Genomic DNA, 22,895 nt, shown 5'->3' with positions numbered 1-22,895 from the left:
CCCTTTCTCTCCCCCTGTCTATTTGTGCAAGTGTTCTCTCTCTCTCTCTCTCTCTCTCTCTCTCTCTCTCTCTCTCTCTCTCTCTCTCTCTCTCTCTCTCTCTCTCTCTCTCTCTCTCTCTCTCTCTCTCTCTCTCTCTCTCTCTCTCTCTCTCTCTCTCACGGATGAGATCGACTTCTATGGGTGTGTCTCTGTCACTGTTGGCCATAGATAAAAAGGGTCAGCTACGCAAGTTAAGTCATTATATGACCATAAGCCATTGAAATATGGATTGTTGAAGGACAAACGGTAGTGCCAAGACTAAACGGTAGTCCTCAAAGCTGTGGAGAGTGGATAGTTGATAATAGGGTGGATGTAAAGGTTTTGAGTGAGGTGTGGATGAGGCTTCAGGTTCTCATATAATTGACATGGGTTGCATTTGGTCTATTCCTAAATGCCCCCACCCTACCTATCCTCCCCATTAGGACTCTGGTACTGTAACCAGCTACCCACCGCCACTTCAGCCCAACCTACTCAGCCTCCTCCAGTGTCCAGGGGGAGAGAGGGTCTGTGGGAAGGCAGGCAGGGAAACGGTAGGGGCGCTCTGAGCCGCCTGAATACTAATGTCCCACTTTACAACTCACCCTCACTCGCACACACACCACGCTCTCCCCCCCCCCCCCCCCACACACACACACACACACACACACACACACTGTGCCACACTCTGCTCTCCCGCCCCCTTTGCAGCCCCTCCACAGCAGCTCACAGCCAGCGCTGAACAAAGCTCCCTAATTATGGGCAGGTCTCCATGTCCACCCGGGCGCTCTTAACGACGCCGCTGATTAATTGGAGGGAGGTGTGGGGGCAGGAAGTCTCACCCTCGCCACCGCTGCCGCCACGATAACACCAGCTTCGCCGCGCCACAACGTCCCACCTCGCCCGCACACACACGCACTTGCATGAACACACACACTCTCCCAGAGACGTGTGGCGAGAGCAGGATTAGTGTGGGATTTATATGACAACGTGAGACACAGCCAGCTTTAGACACTGAGAATTATAAACTGTGTGAACTAGACACAGACGAAGTTGACACTCTTTTGTTGCCAGGTCTGTATTGTAAGAGATCCATAGTAACCTACCTGGTTAAATTCAGGTAAATGGGTAGATAGACTCACAGACATGAATAGCTAGAGGTATTGGACACAGATCAGTTTCAATTCAATACAATTTCATTGATCTTCTCAGTGGCGTAGTCGTCGGACTACAGATATCTGCATCCTCCACATAATACACATACAAACCCCACAATCCGCCAATGCAATATAGCCATGTTATGTTGGTAAGAAAGGAACAGGTTACCTAGCCCTATTTACTGTGAATCCTTTAGAAAATCAGGCAAATTTGAGAGCAGGAAGTGAGACCCAGGTGTGTTTGGTCTCCTCTGAAGTGATGTGTATTCATTGCCACTGCTGCTCCCGGCTCGCTGTCGCCACAAAATGGCCTCTGCCGCATCTATATGTGTGATTTGTGTGTGTTCGACCCTGAGGTCCACAATGAATACAGGGCACAAAGAGACAGAGTGTCGCCGCTGCATACACACACACACACACACACACACACACACACACACACACACACACACACACACACACACACACACACACACACACACACACACACACACACACACACACACACACACACACACACACACACACACACACACACGTAAACCTACACAAACACACACACACACACACACACACACACACACACACTTGCACACACTTCAGACTGGGTCACTCAGGTTCAAGGCATTTGTATTCATCGCATGTTTTATATTTGCTCCACCACCTACAGTGTTCCATCTAGCCGAAACATGCCTGTCTGCTCTCTGACTCTGTATACCTTTATGCACTTGAATGTGCACGAAATATGTGGGTGTTTGAGTGTGGGTGTTTGAGTGTGTGGTGTGTGCACACGACAAGCACGGTGCGTTTGTACTTTGACCAACCTTTCCTAGAACTCCATTTTATGTTGTTACAATATCTCTTCATGACGGGGAGCATTAGACACTACACACACACACACACACAAACACACACAGCCGCCACTCCCCACAACCCCCCCCCCCCCCCCCCCCCCCAACATCCTAAACACACAGACACACACAATCCACATCACTCCATTACAGCCAATGTTGGACGGCTAATTTCCACTGTGGCTGCTGAGATCTTCATTAGGCTGGCAGAGGGCTGCCCTGTTAGACATGGCTATTATCAGGATGATTACCACCACACCACATCCCATCATCGTTACTGTTGTCACCGGCCGCCCACGGGAGCCTCCTCAGTCAAGGGGGACAAGGCTGTGGGTTTGTCCTCTGTGCCCCTCCATGTCCCCTCCCTCGGTGGCTTGACGCTAATGCCTGATGACATCCCTGCAGCAGTGAGCGGTGTGTGTCACCTCTTAGCGGTGACTTGAGCAGTGCGAAGACGGCTCAGACACATGCGCGTGCACATACACACACACTTGGACGCGTACACGCAGAGAAACGCTGTTCACACACGCACACTCACGCCCGTACTCGCACACACACACACACAGTCGCACACACACGCACACAGAATCACAGCTCACACACGCGCACACACGAATGCGGACGCACATTCATGCACTCACGCACACAGAAACGCTGCTCACTGAACTTTGTTAACAAGGCGAGCTCGTTTACCACCGGCAGCCTGGTGGTAATTCACCACACCTCAGAGAACTGACCCAGATAGGCCCAGACTTTATACAGGTGATGCTCACAGGAGGGGATTCGCTCTACTACAGGTAGATGTGTTATAGGTTTTGAGTTCACTGTCAGTATATGTAAATGATAACGGGTTGATTTCTTTTTGGCCTACATGATCTATTAAAAGCTGGCTGTTGGCTAGGAGAGGAAATGAAAGAAGGACAGAATGGAAGAATGGAAGAAAAGACAAGGGGGAGAGGAGAAAGAAAAGGAGAATGCAGCAAGAGGAAAGAGAGGATAGAGAGATATGGAGAGGGTCATATTTACTGGGAGGCTAAGATTCACACACACATAGAGAGAGAGAGAGAGAGAGAGAGAGAGAGAGAGAGAGAGAGAGAGAGAGAGAGAGAGAGATGGAGGTTGTGGCCAGGCGCGGTGTGCTTGTACTCACCCGGGCTCTAACCCGCCACAGATGAACACAATCAGGCCGCCTCGGTCAACGGCGGGTTGTCATGGCAACCTGGCGGCACAGCCTGCGTGGGACAAAGGGCTGGCGGGTCCTGTGTGTTTGTGCGTGTGTGTGTGTGGCAGAGCCCTCCTGGGGCCTCCATTCGCCTGTCTGTGAGAGAGTCCACAGGGGCCCTGCAACAGGAGGAGAGAAGAGAAAGAGGGGAAGAGAGATGGAGAGATGGGGATGAGAGGGAGGAGGGAGGGAGGGAGGGAGAGAGAGAGAGACAGATTGAGAAAGTGTAGCTAGAGTCCACAGGGGGAGAGAGAGGGAGGGGAGATGGAGGGAGGAGGAAAAGAGGGAGAGATGGGGTGAGAGAGCAAAAAAGGACCTAGTAGAGAGCCCGTTCCACAGGAGAAAGAAAAAGGGAGAGAGAGGGGGGGCAGGAGAGATGGAGAGATTGAAGTAGAAATTGAGCAAAGACAGAGAGAGAGAGCGAGAGAGAGAGAGAGACTGAGAGAGTGGCTAGGGAGAGAACCCATATTTGTATTTCCATAGGAGCTGGTTCAGAGCTAAAGTTGAAAGGGAGAATAGGGTGGAAGGAGGGATGCAGATGGAAGGGATAACATGAGAGAGGAACAGAATGCACGGTGCTATGCATCCTCTCTGTCCTCTGCATTTTCTTTCTCTCTTTCCTCTCCTCGTCTTTTCTTCTCTCTCCCAGCCGAACCGCTTACATTTTTTTTAAATCCCTTCAGGTTCACAGAAGAGAGCATAGAGAACATCCAGACTCATTGCGTGTTAAATCGTGCATCCTTTTAGTTCCTGTATCCCTCATTTGTAGCTTTTATGTACAAACACTGATATTTATTTTCCCGCCTCCCCTTTAGGTGTGGATCATACGAACATGGATCTGAAGAGAAACTTTGTGAGTGAACTTGTTTGATTTATTTTGAAGTGACCATCTATGTCATCTGTCCTATCTGGGCCATTACACAATTAATTCATTAAACAGTTACTGTATATACAGTAGATAACGCTATACAGCAGATAGATTAACACCCATGTCAAATTGATGAATCTATGGTGACTGCTTCGGGTGAAGTTTCAACCTAGATACAGATCCTAGGATCAGCTTCTCCTCCTCGAATCCCAACCGTAACCATTAGTGGGGGGAAAATGGTCAACTGACCCAAGATCAGCATCTAGGGGCAACTTCACTCTACACCAACTCACCCAGAGTAGAGGCGCTGTGGTGGACTGACTGCCAGACAATTGACTGGCTACTACTGCTTTCTATCATTTATCATCCGAGAGCTACTGTTCAGATCAAAGCCAACAGGCCAACATGTAGTTTGGCACTCATGTATAGCCTGAGCGAGAGACTGAAGCATGGCTCCATGAGGTTGTACTCTGACTCCCGTGTCCTTGAGTGCACCTCCTTGATCATATTCGACTCGATAGACGCACATCGCTCGTCTGCTGTGTAGCCTGTCATCTCCTCCCCCCGCAGTGAACAAGTTGTCCTCCATATAGAATGAGAATAGAAGACCATCATCACACATACTTTCAGAAATGCCATTTTATTATTTTCCTGTGTCATTTCCACATCCTCCCTATTCTGACGCCAGATCTGTTTTGAGCTGTATAGCCAACTCCTAACAACCATAAGAGTTGGCCATACAGCTAAAAACAGATCTGGGATCAGGCGACATGCTCTCCATGTTGTTCCATGACATTACACTGTGGTGTGTCTCTCAGGAGGCCTTTGCCAGTTTTGACCTGCGTGGCTCACACGGCCTTTCCCATGACCCCATGCCGCTCAGAGACGAGGAGAACGGGTAACGCACTTCTTAATCGCCACATTCATCTCACTCTTTCACCCCCCCCCACCCCTCTCATTCTTCACGTTCCTCTGTCATCTCTCACTATTTGCAGTCCTCTTTCCTGTTGCAGTTTTGTTTCCTCGTTTTTCGGAATGGGTTGTTCTTTGTCTACATTTGCGTTAGAGATGCAGTCGTGTTTGTGTGTGTGTGTGTGTGTGTGCGCGAGAGCGCGCCTGCGTGTTTATGTGTGTGTGTGTGTGTGTGTGTGTATGTGTATGACGTAACGTTCTCACCTGTCCCAGCCACGGCACCAGGTGTGCAGGGGAAGTGGCCATGGAGGCCAACAACTCTTACTGTGGCGTGGGCATCGCTTTCAACGCCAGGATCGGTGGTGAGTACAACACTGCCCGTGTCCATGCCAATGTCATCCATCAAAATGAAAGACCGGTAGAAGTGATCGTATGATTCAAATGTGCATCTTGTTGAATGATCGTGCTGGTTGTGCTACCATGATATGTACATATAATATGATTGCACTGACAAACGCACATGGTCTATGAGACATGATGTTGTCTCATACGGTATACCATTATGATTCAATCATTCCATGATTCAGTCAGACTGAATAGGAGACGCGAGGCGAGGTAACGATGAGCAACACAGTGACAGTGCGTTCATGAAGGAGAGAAGAGCAGTGTTAATATTACCAGAGAAACGATATGATATGTAGCAGTGCAGTGATAACATACGATGAGGACAATCACACATCAAATGTAATGAAATGGCTCGATAAAAGGCAACGACAACAGGGTAAGGCAACGCCAGTGATTGGTTATGACATCAGCTGGAGAGATAACGCATGAGTCCCAAATGGCACCCTATTTCCTATATAGCGTACTACTTTTGATGGGCCATGGTCAAAAAGCAGTGCGCAAAAAAATAGGGAATAGGGTGGCTTTTGGGAGGCGGGCCTAGTTAAAATGAATCATAGCGCCGAGGCTTGATAATGAGGACAAAGGGACCACAGGCGTATCCACAACAGAACAATGCATTTGCAGTGCATTCCTTCGGTAAAGCCCAGCAATCAATACGTCTATTGCAGCCAGTTTAGGTGTTGATGTTCAGCTGTATTTGTGAATGATGAGAGAAATCTATCTAATTGGTGTTTGGATTTGACAGGGACACACCGCTATTGAGCCATACAGACCTAATTGAACATCTCATTTTGGGTTTGAGTTGTTGTAATTCGTTTTTTTGTTGTTGTGAGGATGACTAATATAATACAGCCTACAGACCATAGCAGAAGTATGCATCAACAAGAAAATGTATTGGGACATTTGAATAAAAATATCCTCTGAAAATCACTGTTTTTATTCTAGTGTCATACTATAATGCTAAAAGCCAACAGCTGTTCAAACCAATTCGCAGGGCTAGATCGGTATCATCATAAATGTGCAGTAAAAAAAAAAATCCTTGGAATGAACTGTCACCCCTGACCTCTTCCCTCTGCCCCGTGACCTCTGACCTTTGACCCGGCCAGGTATCCGTCTGCTGGACGGCACGGTGACGGACTCCATGGAGGCCACGTCTCTGACCTTCAACAACGACTTCATTGATGTGTACGTGTGCTGCTGGGGCCCGCGGGACGACGGACAGGAGATGGCCGGGCCGGGGACACTCACACAGAAAGCACTGAGGCTGGGCACGCAGAAGGCAAGGTTAACACACACACACACACAGGAAAAGTACATGCAGGCACGCAAGTATACACACACCCATACTGTACATGCATGCACACATGCACGTCCACACACACAAACTCATGCACGCTCGCTTTTCTCTATTCATTGTAATTCTATTCTATTCTATGTTACCCTTCCACCAACTCCCCTCTCCTCTCTCTTTCACCTTAATACAGGGGCGACGTGGAAAAGGAAGTATATTTGTGTGGGCGTCTGGTAATGGCGGGTTGGTGAATGACCACTGTGGAGCAGACGGCTATGTCAACAGTATCTACAGCATTGCCATCGGGGCTGTCACTCACATGGGCAAGCCCGCCTTTTTCGGCGAGCCCTGCCCTGCTGTCATGGCCGTCACTCTAACTGGAGCCAGTTTGGGAAACACACTACCCCTAGTAAGTCTCTGTGTGTGTGGGTGTGTGTGTCTGCGTGCGTGCGTGCATGTGTGTATATCTATTTGATGGTGTGTGTGTGTGTGTGTGTGTGTGTGTGTGTGTGTGTGTGTGTGTGTGTGTGTGTGTGTGTGTGTGTGTGTGTGTGTGTGTGTGTGTGTGTGTGTGTGTGTGTGTGTGTGTGTGTGTGTGTGTGTGTGTGTGTGTGTGTGTGCGCGTGTGTGTGTGTGCGTGTGCGTGTGTGTGTGTCTGCCTGTGTGTGTGTCTGCCTGTGTGTGTGTCTGCCTGTGTGTGTGTCTGCCTGCGTGTGTGTCTGCCTGTGTGTGTGTCTGCCTGTGTGTGTGTGTTTCCGTCTGCGTGTGTGTGTGTATCTATTCGACACTGTGTGAGAGTGAGTGCAGCACTGCTCTTTAGCTCCTGTTAGCAGCCTGTTAACTGCTGTGATATTTATAGCAGCCTCACGGTTGACCTGGGAGGCTGCTGGGCAGGATGTCGGATATGCACACACACACACACACACACAGTCGCAAGTGTTAATTGGAGGTGAGCGTGGCACCGCGGCAGAGAAAAAGAGTGAACGAGAGAAGGAAGAGAGGTGTTGATGTGCACTCAGTTCAGGAGTGTGACAAAGTCGAAGGCCAGGAAAGAAAAATGTCTGTGTGCCCTGCTCAGCTCCATGGATACAGGCTAACAGTCTAATATTACCCAGTAACACCTACCACTGACTGTGACTGTGACTATTGCTACTTCCAGTCTACTCCCCTGAGGCGTTCGGTCCGTCACCACATTCATGGTCAGAGGTGTTTCCATACGAAGCAAGCTAGATTTACTCAGGGTTTTCTAAAGCGAACCAGCTTCAGTTAGCGTCACATTTCAGCTCAGGCTTCATCCGTCCAACGACGGTGGATATTGCTCGCCCGCCTGCCACTAACTGTAGCAAGCTCGTAACTGCGAGTGCATGTTGCACACGGTCAGTTGAATACCGAACTCTTCCACGTGCGAGAGTCAGTGCCACATTTACAATTGTGCCAAAATCGAATTGAAAGAAAAGTTACCGTGCAAATTCAGCAGGCTATGTCGTGGAATAGGCTTTTAGAAGTGCCGTCTTCATTTTATTACTAATCGTTAATGCCTACTTCGGTGTGCTTATCAATGCACAACCACAAGCCCCCTTTTTCCCCCCCACTGCTGTCGATAACATCATTTTATTAAGTCACACAAAAGTTTTACTGTGTGTGAAGTTTTAAATGCATTCTGTCATGGCTAGATGTACAGTATAACGCGCTGTATTTTAACACAACAAGAGAACACATTTGATTAATAAAATATGTATTCAGTCGTCTTCCTCAAGTGAATGGGGATGACGACACAGTCTTTGCAAGAGGGAAGGAATACGGTTTCCTTGGTCCTCAACTTGTGGCTCAGTCATTTAATTCAGGGTAAGTGGAGTAGCACTGAGTTAACCTGCACCAGAGCCGGTAGAGGAGCAGGTTAGTTCTGAAGGATTTGTTGCCATAGAAATGTACCTAGCTACAGTAAAAGGTGAGCCACTTTCATATGACCGGTTATCCGGAGTTGAACTCCGAGTTGACCAGAGTTACCTCGCTAACTCCTCAAAACTGCTTTGTAGGATACCCCTCAAGTGTGGTAGAGGAGCGTTAGGTGTGTATACATTTGTGTGTGAGTGAGAGTGAGCGGAGCGAGAGGGACAGAGAGAGAGAGAGAGAGAAATACATTTCCCCTGGTCACTGTTACAAGATCAGTTCCCCCACGCGTGACTTCACTGAAATCTTCACCCGAGAGCATAATAGCTAACTATGTATGAATTTGTTTCTTTTGTTAAAAAAGAGTGTACACACATTCAATAATTGTCCCAGGTGCATGGTCAAAAAATATATACTGAACAAAAATATGAACGCAACATGCTACAATTTCAAGGATTTTACCGAGTTACAGTTCATATGAGGAAATCAGTCATTAGGTCATTAAGCCCTCGTCTATGGATTTCACATGTGGGAATACAGATATGGATTTGTTAGTCACAGATAGCTTAAAAGAAATAGGCCTCACAATGGGCCTCACAATCTTGTCACGGTATTTCTGTGCATTCAAATTGCCATCGATAAAATGCACTTGTGTTCGTTGTCCGTCGCTTATGCCTGCCCATACCATAACCTCGACCACCACCATGGGGCACTCTGTTCACAACGTTGAAATCAGCAAACCGCTCGCCCACACGACGCTATACACATGTTCTACGTTTGGACGTACTGCCAAATTCTCTACAACCACGTTGGAGGTGGCTTATGGTAGAGAAATGAACATTAAATTCTCTGGCAACAGCTCTGGACAATGGTGGACATTCCTGCAGTCAGCATGCCAATTGCAGGCTCCCTCAAAGCTTGAGACATCTGTAGCATTGTGTTGCGTGAAAAAACAGCATATTTTAGAGTGACCTTTTATTGTCCCCAGCACAAGGGGCACCTGCATAATGATCATGCTGTTTAATCAGCTTCTCGATATGACACAACTGTCAGGTGGATGTATTATCTTGGAAAAGGAGAAATACTGACTAACAGGGATGTACACACATTTGTGGGGGTTTTACATGGAACCCAAAAGGGTTCGACCTGGAACCAAAAGGGTTCTCCAAAGGGTATTCCTAACCCTTTAAGGTTTTTGATAGCATCTTTTTATCTAAGAGTGTACCCTCCACGTTAAACAATTTTTGGTTGTGGTGTGTGTACACCACCATGTTTGTTAAGTTGCAACTGAAATGTACAGTATTCTGTTGTGTGCTCTGCAGGTGACAGTGTCCAATCTAGGGGACGGTTGTGTCACCCACTTTGCGGGGACATCCAGTGCGGCACCCATCGCGGCCGGGATTCTGGCTCTTGTCCTGGAGGCCAAGTAAGCCTTGGTCATCCTCTCCCCTCCTGACCCTTACTCAACTGTCACATCATTTTCTCCACTATCTGTTTTTCATCTACATTCCATGGCTTGCTGTAGGTAGTTTGCTTTGTATCTGTTAGCGGTCTTAGTTTCCCATCTTTATGTCTAAGTTCAAGTAGCTCCCTTTCTCTCCCCCTGTCTATTTGTGCAAGTGTTTTCTCTCTCTCTCTCTCTCTCTCTCTCTCTCTCTCTCTCTCTCTCTCTCTCTCTCTCTCTCTCTCTCTCTCTCTCTCTCTCTCTCTCTCTCTCTCTCTCTCTCTCTCTCTCTCTCTCTCTCTCTCTCTCTCTCTCTCTCTCTCTCTCTATTCAATTCAATTCAATTCAAGGGGCTTTATTGGCATGGGAAACATGTGTTAACATTGCCAAAGCAAGTGAGGTAGGTAATATACAAAAGTCAAATAAACAATAAAAATGAACAGTAAACATTACACATACAGAAGTTTCAAAACAATAAAGACATTACAAATGTCATATTATATATATGCAGTGTTGTAACAATGTACAAATGGTTAAAGCACACAAGTTAAAATAAATAAACATAAATATGGGTTGTATTTACAGTGGTGTTTGTTCTTCACTGGTTGCCCTTTTCTTGTGGCAACAGGTCACAAATCTTGCTGCTGTGATGGCACACTGTGGAATTTCACCCAGTAGATATGGGAGTTTATCAAAATTGGATTTGTTTTCGAATTCTTTGTGGATCTGTGTAATCTGAGGGAAATATGTCTCTCTAATATGGTCATACATTGGGCAGGAGGTTAGGAAGTGCTGCTCAGTTTCCACCTCATTTTGTGGGCAGTGTGCACATAGCCTGTCTTCTCTTGAGAGCCATGTCTGCCTACGGCGGCCTTTCTCAATAGCAAGGCTATGCTCACTGAGTCTGTACATAGTCAAAGCTTTCCTTAAGTTTGGGTCAGTCACAGTGGTCAGGTATTCTGCCACTGTGTACTCTCTGTTTAGGGCCAAATAGCATTCTAGTTTGCTCTGTTTTTTTGTTAATTCTTTCCAATGTGTCAAGTAATTATCTTTTTGTTTTCTCATGATTTGGTTGGGTCTAATTGTGCTGTTGTCTCTCTCTCTCTCTCTCTCTCTCTCTCTCTCTCTCTCTCTCTCTCTCTCTCTCTCTGTCTCTGTCTCTGTCTCTCTCTCTATCTCTCTCTCTCAAATTCAGATTGCTTTATTGGCATGAAATACAATTGTAGTACAGTATTTCAGTAAACACAGTACAATGCAAATGAGGATAATGAAATACAGTCCATTTCAGTAGTGGTGCAGCAGTTAGCCTAGCAGTTAAGAGCGCTGGACCGGTAACCAAAAGGTCGTTGGTTCAAGTCCTCGAGACGACAAGGTGAATAGTCTGTCGATGTGCCCTTCAACAAGGCACTTAACCCTCATTGCTCCAGTAAGTCGCTCTGGAGAAGAGTGTTTACTAAAATGTAATAACAATAGTTCATTTCAGTAGTTAACAATGGCTAATAAATGAATAACAAAATGTAAGTGGATGATGGTTACACTATGTATTGCTTGTAAGTTATATACAATGTAAAAACTTCAGGGAATGAATGTTCATGGGATGTCCCTCAGGCTATGGCAATCATATACAGTTGAAGTTGGAAGTTGATCTAAAAACTTGTTTTTCAACCACTCCACAAATGTATTGTTAACAAACTATAGCTTTGGCAAGTTGGTTAGGACATCTACTTTATGCATTGTTTACAGACAGATTATTTCACTTATAATTCACTGTATCACAATTCCAGTGGGTCAGAAGTTTACATACACTAAGTTGACTGTGCCTTTATACAGCTTGGAAAATTCCAGAAAATGATGTCATGGCTTTAGAAGCTTCTGTTATGCTAATTGACATAGTTTGAGTCAATTGGAGGTGTACCTGTGGATGTATTTCAAGGCCCACCTTCAAACTCAACGCCTCTTTTTTTAATCGGAAAATCAAAAGAAATCAGCCAAGACCTCAGAAAAAAATTGTAGACCTCCACAAGTCTGGTTCATCCTTGGGATTTCCAAAGGCCTGAAAGTACCACGTTCATCTGTACAAACAATAGTTCGCAAGTATAAACACCATGGGTCCACGCAGCCGTCATACCGCTCAGGAAGGAGCGTCTCCTGTCTCCTAGAGATGAACGTACTCTGGTGCGAAAAGTGCAAATCAATCCCAGTACAACAGCAAAGGACCTTGTGAAGATGCTGGAGGAAACAGGTACAAAAGTATCTATATCCACAGTAAAACGAGTCCTATATCGACATAACCTGAAAGGCCGCTCAGCAAGGAAAAAGCCACTGCTCAAAAACCGCCATAAAAAAAGACAGACTACGGTCTCTAACTGCACATGGGGACAAAGATCGCACTTTTTGGAGAAATGACCTCTGGTCTGATGAAACAAAAATAGAACTGTTTGGCCATAATAACCATCGTTATGTTTGGAGGAAAAAGGGAGAGGCTTGCAAGCCGAAGAACGCCATCCCAATCGTGAAGCACGGGGGTGGCAGCATCATGTTGTGGGGGTGCTTTGCTGCAAGAGGGACTGGTGCACTTCACAAAATAGATGGAATCATGAGGGAGGAAAATTAGGTGGATATATTGAAGCAACATCTCAAGACATCAGTCAGGAAGTTAAAGCTTGGTCGCAAATGGGTCTTCCAAATGGACAATGACCCAGAGCATACTTCCAAAGTTGTAGCAAAATGGCTTAAGGACAACAAAGTCAAGGTATTGGAGTGGCCATCACATAGCCCTGACCTCAGTCCTATAGAACATTTGTGGTCAGAACTGAAAAAGCGTGTGTGAGCAAGGAGGCCTACAAACCTGACTCAGTTACACCAGCTCTGTCAGGAGGAATGGGCCAAATGTCACCCAACTTATTGTGGGAAGCTTGTGGAAGGCTACCCAAAACGTTTGACCCAAGTTAAACAAGTTAAAGGCAATGCTACCAAATACTACCAAATACTAATTGAGTGTATGTAAACTTCTGACCCACTGGGAATGTGATGAAAAAAATAAAAGCTGAAATAAATAATTCTCTCTACTATTATTCTGACATTTCACATTCTTAAACTAAAGTGGTGATCCTAACTGACCTAAGACAGGGATTTTTTACTTGGATTAAATGTCAGAAATTGTGAAAACTGAGTTTAAATGTATTTGGCTAAGGTGTATGTAAACTTCCAACTTCAACTGTACATATCTGGCAGTATTATTTGCGATTTTTCCATCACCCAGAATAACAGCTGACATAGGGGACTATTTTCAGGATTCAGCTCTTGGGTTTCCAGCGCTTTGAATTGTATGGATGTTTTGGGGCTTAATTTCAAATGGTGCTAAATTGTTTGTGTACTTTCCTTTATATTTACAATTCAAGGGAATCTTCCAAGTTCTGCTCTGCGTGCATTATTTGGTGCTTTCTTTTGGATTTTTAGGATAATTCTGCAGAAATCTGTACGTGGATATTCTATTGGGTTTTTCTCCCAATGTTTATAATCAGGTTGGACTCCAAATCTCGCTTCCATATATAGTGCAACTGGTAAAATTACCTGAATATTTTGCTCCAGATCTGGATAGGAATATTTATTTTGGAGAATTTTCTTTTTATGGAATAAATGCTTTGCAGTTTTTTATTTTAGTGCATTCACTCCCAGATCAAATCCACCAAGAGGCACAGATTATTTTGTCTCAGGTAGTTGTACCATTGTGCATGTTCAACCATGGTACACTACATGACCAATATTCAGTGGACACCTGCACGTCAAATATCTCATTCCAAAACCATGGGCAATAATATGGAGTTGGTTCCCCCTTTGCTGTTATAACAGCCTCCATTCTTCTGCAAAGGCTTTCCACTAAATGTTGGAACATTGCTGCAGGGACTTGCTTCCATTCATCCACAAGAGCATTAGTGAGGTCGAGCAACGATGTTGGGCAATTAGGTCTGGCTCGCAGTCGGCGTTCCAATTCATCCCAAAGGTGTTTGATGGGGTTGAGGTCAGGGCTCTGGGCTCTGGGCAGGCCAGTCAAGTTCTTCCACATCATTTCTGTATGGACCTCGCTTTGTGCACCGGGGCATTGTAATACTGAAACAGGAAAGGGCCTTCCCCAAAATATTGCCACAAAGTTGGAAGCACAGAATCGTCTAGAATGTTATTCTATGCTGTAGTGTTAAGATTTCCCTTCACTGGCACTAAGAGGGCTAGCCCGAACCATGAAAAACAGCCCCAGACCATTATTCCTCCTCCACCAAACTTTATAGTTAGCACTATGCATTCGGGCAGGTAGCGTTCTCCTGGCATCCGCCAAACCCAGATTTTTCTGTTGGACTGCCAGGTTGTGAAGCTTGATTCCTCACATGCACATGGTGATTTTAGGCTTAGGATTATCGGCCATGGAAACCCATTTCATGAAGCTCCCGACAAACAGTTCTTGTGCTGACGTTGCTTCCAGAGGCAGTTTGGAACTCGGTATTGAGTGTTGCAACAGTGGACAGACGATTTTTACGCTCTAGAAGCTTCAGCACTCAGCAGTCCAATTCTGTGAGCTTGTGTGGCCTACCACTTCGCGGCTGAGCTTTTGTTGCGCCTAGATGTTTCCACTTCCACAATAACAACACTTATACTTGAACGGGGCAGCTCTAGCGAGGCAGAAATTTGATGAACTGACTTGTTGGAAAGGTGGCATCCTATGATGGTGCCAAGTTGAAAGTCACTGAGCTCTTCAGTAAGGCCATTCTACTGCCAATGTTTGTCTATGGAGATTGCATGGCTGTGTGCTTGATTTTATACACCTGTCAGCAACGGGTGTGACTGAAATAGCCGAATCCATCTATTTGAAGGGGTGTCCATATACTTGTGTATATGTAGTGTATTTCCTAATATCTCTCTCAGACACACACACACACACATACATTAGTACTGTCATAGCACCCACAACCTCACCAGCAGAGTACAAAAAACACACACACTGTGCAATTAAAATAATTATCTCTGTTTACTCTCCAACTCTTTCCTCCTGGTTCAACGTGTTGACTCCAAATCTCTTTTCCAGTTTACTTTAGTCCCTCTACGTAAATATCACCTATTTCATCCCATCGTTTTCATCAGTTTTACAGCTTTTTAATATTCTGTACGTCTATTTCAATCTTTCACATTCTCAAAATTCTCAACACCATTTTTTGGCTACTTTGGCTCTTCACTGATTCTCTCAACCTCTGTTCATTCCCTCCATCTTCAGTCCACCTTTAGTCCTCCCTCTCTTTTACCTGCTCCCGGCACTCATAGAGTCGGTCTGTACCGCTCTAGTCTCCCATCACCAATGACAACCCCACGCTCTACCCTTACATTTATTGTATTATATTACAACTGTATTTAACCAGACAAGTCAGCTGAGAACCAGTTCCTATGTACAGTGATGGCCTGGCCAGTGGCGAGACTAAAGCATGTCCTGTCACTCTGTTTGTGTGTGAGTATGTGGTGTGACCCTGTGGTCAGGTTATTAATGGAGGATGTGTGTGAGAGATGATTCCTCATTAACCCCGGTGGCCAGTGCTCAGCTAGGGGTCAGCCAGCCCCGCTCTGGGAAAGGCCCCGTATTCAAACACATGAGCGCAAACAAATGATCTTTTAATTTGCTCCAATCGCAGTGAACTGACAGTTCTCTCCCTCTCTCTCTGACTCTCTCTCCCTCTCTCGCTCGCTCTCTCTCTCTCTCTCTCCCTCTCTCTCTCCCGCGCTCTCTCACTCTCGCGCTCTCTCGCTCTCTCTGGCTCTCTCCACCTCCACCCCCTTTTTCACCCTCTCTTTCTTTCTCTCCCTTCCTCTGTCTGTTCCAGCCCTGTTTCTTTTTTTTCTCTCTCTCCCTCTATTCCCACCTTATGTCGCCTCTCTTCCGCTCTGCGTTGTCCGTCTTCATCTGTTTGTCTATCTGTCTGAGCCACTGAGAGCAGGATAGCAGGGTGCTCTATGGGGGTTGGTGGAATGTGTAATCAGCTAGGGGACAGCACATATGGAACAGGATCCACCCCTCTAATTGGTCTCAACTCAAACACTCCCTGAGACAAAAACGGATTCTTGGGGTATTATGTGTGGTTTGCGTATTATCAGGGCCTCAAATGCAACGGTCCCTGGACCTCACCCACAACCTCAGAAACACACTAAAAGACAGGATCTTCGTAATCTCTGCTCTGCTCTCCCTGCTCTGTCTTCATTTTGTCCCTATTAATCCTCCCAGAAATGGAGCCAGAGTCATAGGAACTCTCCACGTTTGGCCATAATCTTTTAGTGCGCTGTACTTTAAGCCTAAGTGAGCCCATTTGGAGTGACTGTGCGCAGACTAGGTTTCTCCCTATCTGTTATCTGCACAAGTGTTACTAATGGTTTTATCAATTAGGCCTCGTCCAATAACTACATGCCTGTGATCTCCTTTAAATACAACCAGTGCGGTACTGATTTGTGTAGTTAATGAGTGTGCGGGTGTGTGTCAGACTGTGTGTCGGTGTGTGTAAGTGACTCTGTATGTAGTCCCTCTCCCTCTCTCTCTCTCTCTCTTTCCTCTCTCTCTCTCTCCTCTCTCTCTCTCTTTCCTCTCTCTCTCTCTCTCTCTCTCTCTCTCTCTCTCTCTTTCCAATAAGGCCGGATGTGCTTCTTCAGAAGATCCTAATGCGATGTGTACCCTAGCTGAAGATATGTTTGCTTCCTAAGATGAGATAGTCAAGTCCAGGCTGGAGTGCCATCTTCTAACAGATCATACCCTCCTGAATAACAAGCATCACACTTATCACACAGATGTACCCCTCAGTCATTGCTCCAAATATGAAAAATATGAAAAACTGCAAATATTGATCACTGACCTGTATGCATGCTTTGCAAATATATATATATATATATATATATATATATATATATATATATATATATATATATACAGTGGGGAGAACAAGTATTTGATACACTGCCGATTTTGCAGGTTTTCCTACTTACAAAGGTCTGTAATTTTTATCATAGGTACACTTCAACTATGAGAGACGGAATCTAAAACAAAAATCCAGAAAATCACATTGTATGATTTTTAAGTAATTAATTAGCATTTTATTGCATGACATAAGTATTTGATACATCAGAAAAGCAGAACTTAATATTTGGTACAGAAACCTTTGTTTGCAATTACAGAGATCATACGTTTCCTGTAGTTCTTGACTAGGTTTGCACACACTGCAGCAGGGATTTTGGCCCACTCCTCCCTACAGATCTTCTCCAGATCCTTCAGGTTTCGGGGCTGTCGCTGGGCAATACGGACTTTCAGCTCCCTCCAAAGATTTTCTATTGGGTTCAGGTCTGGAGACTGGCTAGGCCACTCCAGGACCTTGAGATGCTTCTTACGGAGCCACTCCTTAGTTGCCATGGCTGTGTGCTTCGTGTCGTTGTCATGCTGGAAGACCCAGCCACGACCCATCTTCAATGCTCTTACTGAGGGAAGGAGGTTGTTGGCCAAGATCTCGCGATACATGGCCCCATCCATCCTCCCCTCAATACGGTGCAGTCGTCCTGTCCCCTTTGCAGAAAAGCATCCCCAAAGAATGATGTTTCCACCTCCATGCTTCACGGTTGGGATGGTGTTCTTGGGGTTGTACTCATACTTCTTCTTCCTCCAAACACGGCGAGTGGAGTTTAGACCAAAAAGCTCTATTTTTGTCTCATCAGACCACATGACCTTCTCCCATTCCTCCTCTGGATCATCCAGATGGTCATTGGCAAACTTCAGACAGGCCTGGACATGCACTGGCTTAAGCAGGGGGACCTTGCGTGCGCTGCAGGATTTTAATCCATGACGGCGTAGTGTGTTACTAATGGTTTTCTTTGAGACTGTGGTCCCAGCTCTCTTCAGGTCATTGACCAGGTCCTGCCGTGTAGTTCTGGGCTGATCCCTCACCTTCCTCATGATCATTGATGCCCCACGAGGTGAAATCTTGCATGGAGCCCCAGACCGAGGGTGATTGACCGTCATCTTGAACTTCTTCCATTTTCTAATAATTGCGCCAACAGTTGTTTCCTTCTCACCAAGCTGCTTGCCTATTGTCCTGTAGCCCATCCCAGCCTTGTGCAGGTCTACAATTTTATCCCTGATGTCCTTACACAGCTCTCTGGTCTTGGCCATTGTGGAGAGGTTGGAATCTGTTTGATTGAGTGTGTGGACAGGTGTCTTTTATACAGGTAACGAGTTCAAACAGGTGCAGTTAATACAGGTAATGAGTGGAGAACAGGAGGGCTTCTTAAAGAAAAACTAACAGGTCTGTGAGAGCCGGAATTCTTACTGGTTGGTAGGTTATCAAATACTTATGTCATGCAATAAAATGCAAATTAATTATTTAAAAATCATACAATGTGATTTTCTGGATTTTTGTTTTAGATTCCGTCTCTCACAGTTGAAGTGTACCTATGATAAAAATGACAGACCTCTACATGCTTTGTAAGTAGGAAAACCTGCAAAATCGGCAGTGTATCAAATACTTGTTCTCCCCACTGTATATATATATATATATATATACAGTATATACACTGCTCAAAAAAATAAAGGGAACACTAAAATAACACATCCTAGATCTGAATGAATGAAACATTCTTATTAAATACTTTTTTCTTTACATAGTTGAATGCGCTGACTACAAAATCACACAAAAATTCTAAATGGAAATCAAATTTATCAACCCATGGAGGTCTGGATTTGGAGTCACACTCAAAATTAAAGTGGAAAACCACACTACAGGCTGATCCAACTTTGATGTAATGTCCTTAAAACAAGTCAAAATGAGGCTCAGTAGTGTGTGTGGCCTCCACGTGCCTGTATGACCTCCCTACAACACCTGGGCATGCTCCTGATGAGGTGGCGGATGGTCTCCTGAGGGATCTCCTCCCAGACCTGGACTAAAGCATCCGCCAACTCCTGGACAGTCTGTGGTGCAACGTGGCGTTGGTGGATGGAGCGAGACATGTTGTCCCAGATGTGCTCAATTGGATTCAGGTCTGGGGAACGGGCGGGCCAGTCCATAGCACCAATGCCTTCCTCTTGCAGGAACTGCTGACACACTCCAGCCACATGAGGTCTAGCATTGTCTTGCATTAGAAAGAACCCAGGGCCAACCACACCAGCATATGGTCTCACAAGGGGTCTGAGGATCTCATCTCGGTACCTAATGGCAGTCAGGCTACCTCTGGCGAGCACATGGAGGGCTGTGCGGCCCCCCAAAGAAATGCCACCCTACACCATGACTGACCCACCGCCAAACCGATCATGCTGGAGGATGTTGCAGGCAGCAGAATGTTCTCCATGGCGTCTCCAGACTCTGTCACATCTGTCACATGTGCGTGTGAACCTGCTTACATCTGTGAAGAGCACAGGGCGCCAGTGGCGAATTTGCCAATCTTGGTGTTCTCTGGCAAATGCCAAACATCCTGCACGGTGTTGGGCTGTAAGCACAACCCCCACCTGTGGACGTCGGGCCCTCATACCACCCTCATAGAGTCTGTTTCTGACCGTTTGAGCAGACACATGCACATTTGTGGCCTGCTGGAGGTCATTTTGCAGGGCTCTGGTAGTGCTCCTCCTAATCCTTCTTGCACAAAGGCGGAGGTAGCGGTCCTGCTGCTGGGTTGTTGCCCTCCTACGGCCTCCTCCACGTCTCCTGATGTACTGGCCTGTCTCCTGGTAGCGCCTCCATGCTCTGGACACTACGCTGACAGACACAGCAAACCTTCTTGCCACAGCTCGCATTGATGTGCCATCCTGGATGAGCTGCACTACCTGAGCCACTTGTGTGGGTTGTAGACTCCGTCTCATGCTACCACTAGAGTGAAAGCACCGCCAGCATTCAAAAGTGACCAAAACATCAGCCAGGAAGCATAGGAACTGAGAAGTGGTCTGTGGTCACCACCTGCAGAACCACTCCTTTATTGGGGGTGTCTTGCTAATTGCCTATAATTTCCACCTTTTGTCTATTCCATTTGCACAACAGCATGTGAAATGTATTGTCAATCAGTGTTGCTTCCTAAGTGGACAGTTTGATTTCACAGAAGTGTGATTGACTTGGAGTTACATTGTGTTGTTTAAGTGTTCCCTTTATTTTTTTGAGCAGTGTATATATATATATATAGTTGAAGTTGGAAGTTTACATACACGTTAGCCAAATACATTTACACTCAGTTTTTCACAATTCCTGACATTTAATCCTAGGGGCTTTGTGATGGTCACTCCAATACCTTGACTTTGTTGTTCTTAAGCCATTTTTCCACAACTTTGGAAGTATGCTCTGGGTCATTGTCCATTTGGAAGGCCCATTTGTGACCAAGAGCTAACTCCCTGACTGATGTCTTGAGATGTTGCTTCAATATATCCACCTAATTTTCCTCCCTCATGATGCCATCTATTTTTTGAAGTGCACCAGTCCCTCCTACAGCAAAGCACCCCCACAACATGATGCTGCCACCCCTGTGCTTCATGGTTGGGATGGTGTTCTTCGGCTTGCAAGCCTTCTCTTTTTTTCCTCCAAACATAATGATGGTCATTATGGCCAAACAGTTCTATTTTTGTTTCATCAGACCAGAGGACATTTCTCCCAAAAGTACAATCTTTGTCCCCATGTGCAGTTGCAAACCGTAGTCTGGCTTTTTTATGGCGGTTATGGAGCAGTGGCTTCTTCTTTGTTGAGCGGCCTTTCAGGTTATGTCGATATAGGACTCGTTTTACTGCGGATATAGATATTTTTGTACCTGCTTCCTCCAGCATCTTCACAATGTCCTTTGCTGTTGTTCTGGGATTGATTTGCACTTTTCGCACCAAAGTACGTTCATCTCTAGGAGACAGAACGCGTCTCCTTCCTGAGCGGTATGACGGCTGCGTGGTGCCATGGTGTTTATACTTGCGTACTATTGTTTGTACAGATGAACGTGGTACCTTCAGGCCTTTGGAAATTGCTCCCAATTTGCTCTACAATTCTTTTTCCGAGTTCTTGGCTGATTTCTTTTGAATTTCCCATGATGTCAAGCAAAGAGGCACTGAGTTTGAAGGTAGGCCTTGAAATACATCCACAGGTACACCTCCAATTGACACAAATGATGTCAATTAGCCTATCAGAAGCTTCTAAAGCCATGACATTTTCTGGAATTTTCCAAGCTGTTTAAAGGCACAGTCAACTTAGTGTATGTAAACTTCTGACCCACAGGAATTGTGACACAGTGAGTTGTAAGTGAAATAATCTGTCTGTTAAAAATTAATGGAAAAATAACTTGTGTCATGCACAAAGTAGATGTCCTAACTGACTTGCCAAAACTATAGTTTGTGGAGTGGTTGAAAAACGAGTTTTAATGATTCCAACCTACGTGTACGTAAACTTCCAACTTCAACTGTATATATATACAATATATATACATATCAGCACTTTTATCACTTTCTTTCCCTCAACCTCTGTACTTACCCTAGTTTTTATTTTTCCCTGTCTCTGTCTCTGTCTCTGTCTCTGTCTCTGTCTCTCTCTCTCTCTCTCTCTCTCTCTCTCTCTCTCTCTCTCTCTCTCTCTCTCTCTCTCTCTCTCTCTCTCTCTCTCTCTCTCTCTCTCTCTGCTCCATAGCCGCCTCCTGTGGGCTGGACACTCTGTCCTTGTGGCTCTCCCCCCTTCTCCCCCTCCTCACGCCATCCTCTCCCCCATGCCCAGACCCTGTGTGTGTGATAAATTATTTGTGGGCATGCTCTGAGGGCCCAGGGCTGCTCATTCCTACACACAGAGGGGCCGCATTGATCCGGCCTGTGGTTCAACTTAATTGGAAACACAGTTATACCAGCAAGCTAGAGACACACTCGAAAACATATACACACACACTCACAAACACACACACATATGCATACGCACAACTATACACCGCACCAGCAATATACTCCAGCATGCACACACAGATTCAAACGAAACATCTTCCCTTATTAGGGGGCAAAAATTAAACACAGAGCATTCACTTGGAAATAACTATTACCGATATCAGACACTCACAGCTCCTGTACTCGCCAACATGCACACATGCACACACAGACACACATAAAACACACATGCAGCCGTGCGCATACACACACACACACACACACACACACACACACACACACACACACACACACACACACACACACACACACACACACACACACACACACACACACACACACAGAGACACACATGCACGCAGACGCACGCACACACACACACTCACTCACACCCTACACCGTTAAACATGCATGCTATTCCTAACCAGCAGCAGTAAAGAGGAGTAACAGTACACAGTGGAGTAATAAGAAGTCCATGGTTATTGATCTGCCCAGCACACTGACTATCATACAGCTAATAGATTACATCAAACGCATCAGAGCAGTCAATGAGGAGTGATCCTATTAACTGGGGATTTGTCAACGGTTGTGTGTTCACTCACTCAGACGTCTGCCCAGGGTTTGGGAGGGTTTGTGGGGCTTGGCAAGTGGACAGAGGGTGGGTGCTATGGGGGGTTTTGGGGCATATTTAGTAGTTCTGTCTCTGGCTGTCCTGGGTAAAATGCCAGGAGGTATTCTGAGCTTTCTGAGGTTGTTTCTGCTGTGGCCCAAACCCTGCGCATGCCTGTAGGGGGGAAACAGGGATGTGGTGCCAAAACAGAGAGAAAGAGAGAACGAGAGAGAGAGAGAGCAGGAGAAAGAGGGAGAGAATGAAAGATGGAGCAAGAGGAAGAACACACCCACAAATATACAGATACATTAAATAAGGTTCCCTGCCAATAGTGTGT

At 45.8% G+C, this 22,895-nt stretch overlaps 1 protein-coding gene across 1 annotated transcript in view; it reads left to right on the top strand.

The window, feature by feature from the left end:
• The first annotated feature begins 6,921 nt into the window (after window positions 1-6,921).
• LOC139564602 (neuroendocrine convertase 1-like) overlaps window positions 6,922-22,895 on the top strand; it is a 71,580-nt gene continuing 55,606 nt past the window's right edge. Inside the window, exons 1-2 of the mRNA XM_071384262.1 lie at window positions 6,922-7,133; window positions 9,937-10,040. Of these exons, the coding sequence (XP_071240363.1) occupies window positions 7,044-7,133; window positions 9,937-10,040 (194 nt within the window). The 5' untranslated portion in view covers window positions 6,922-7,043. The remainder of the gene's footprint in view (window positions 7,134-9,936; window positions 10,041-22,895) is intronic.

Source organism: Salvelinus alpinus, chromosome 35 (assembly GCF_045679555.1).
Source record: "Salvelinus alpinus chromosome 35, SLU_Salpinus.1, whole genome shotgun sequence".
Taxonomy (NCBI): domain Eukaryota; kingdom Metazoa; phylum Chordata; class Actinopteri; order Salmoniformes; family Salmonidae; genus Salvelinus; species Salvelinus alpinus.
This window is presented reverse-complemented; position numbering and strand designations above follow the sequence as displayed.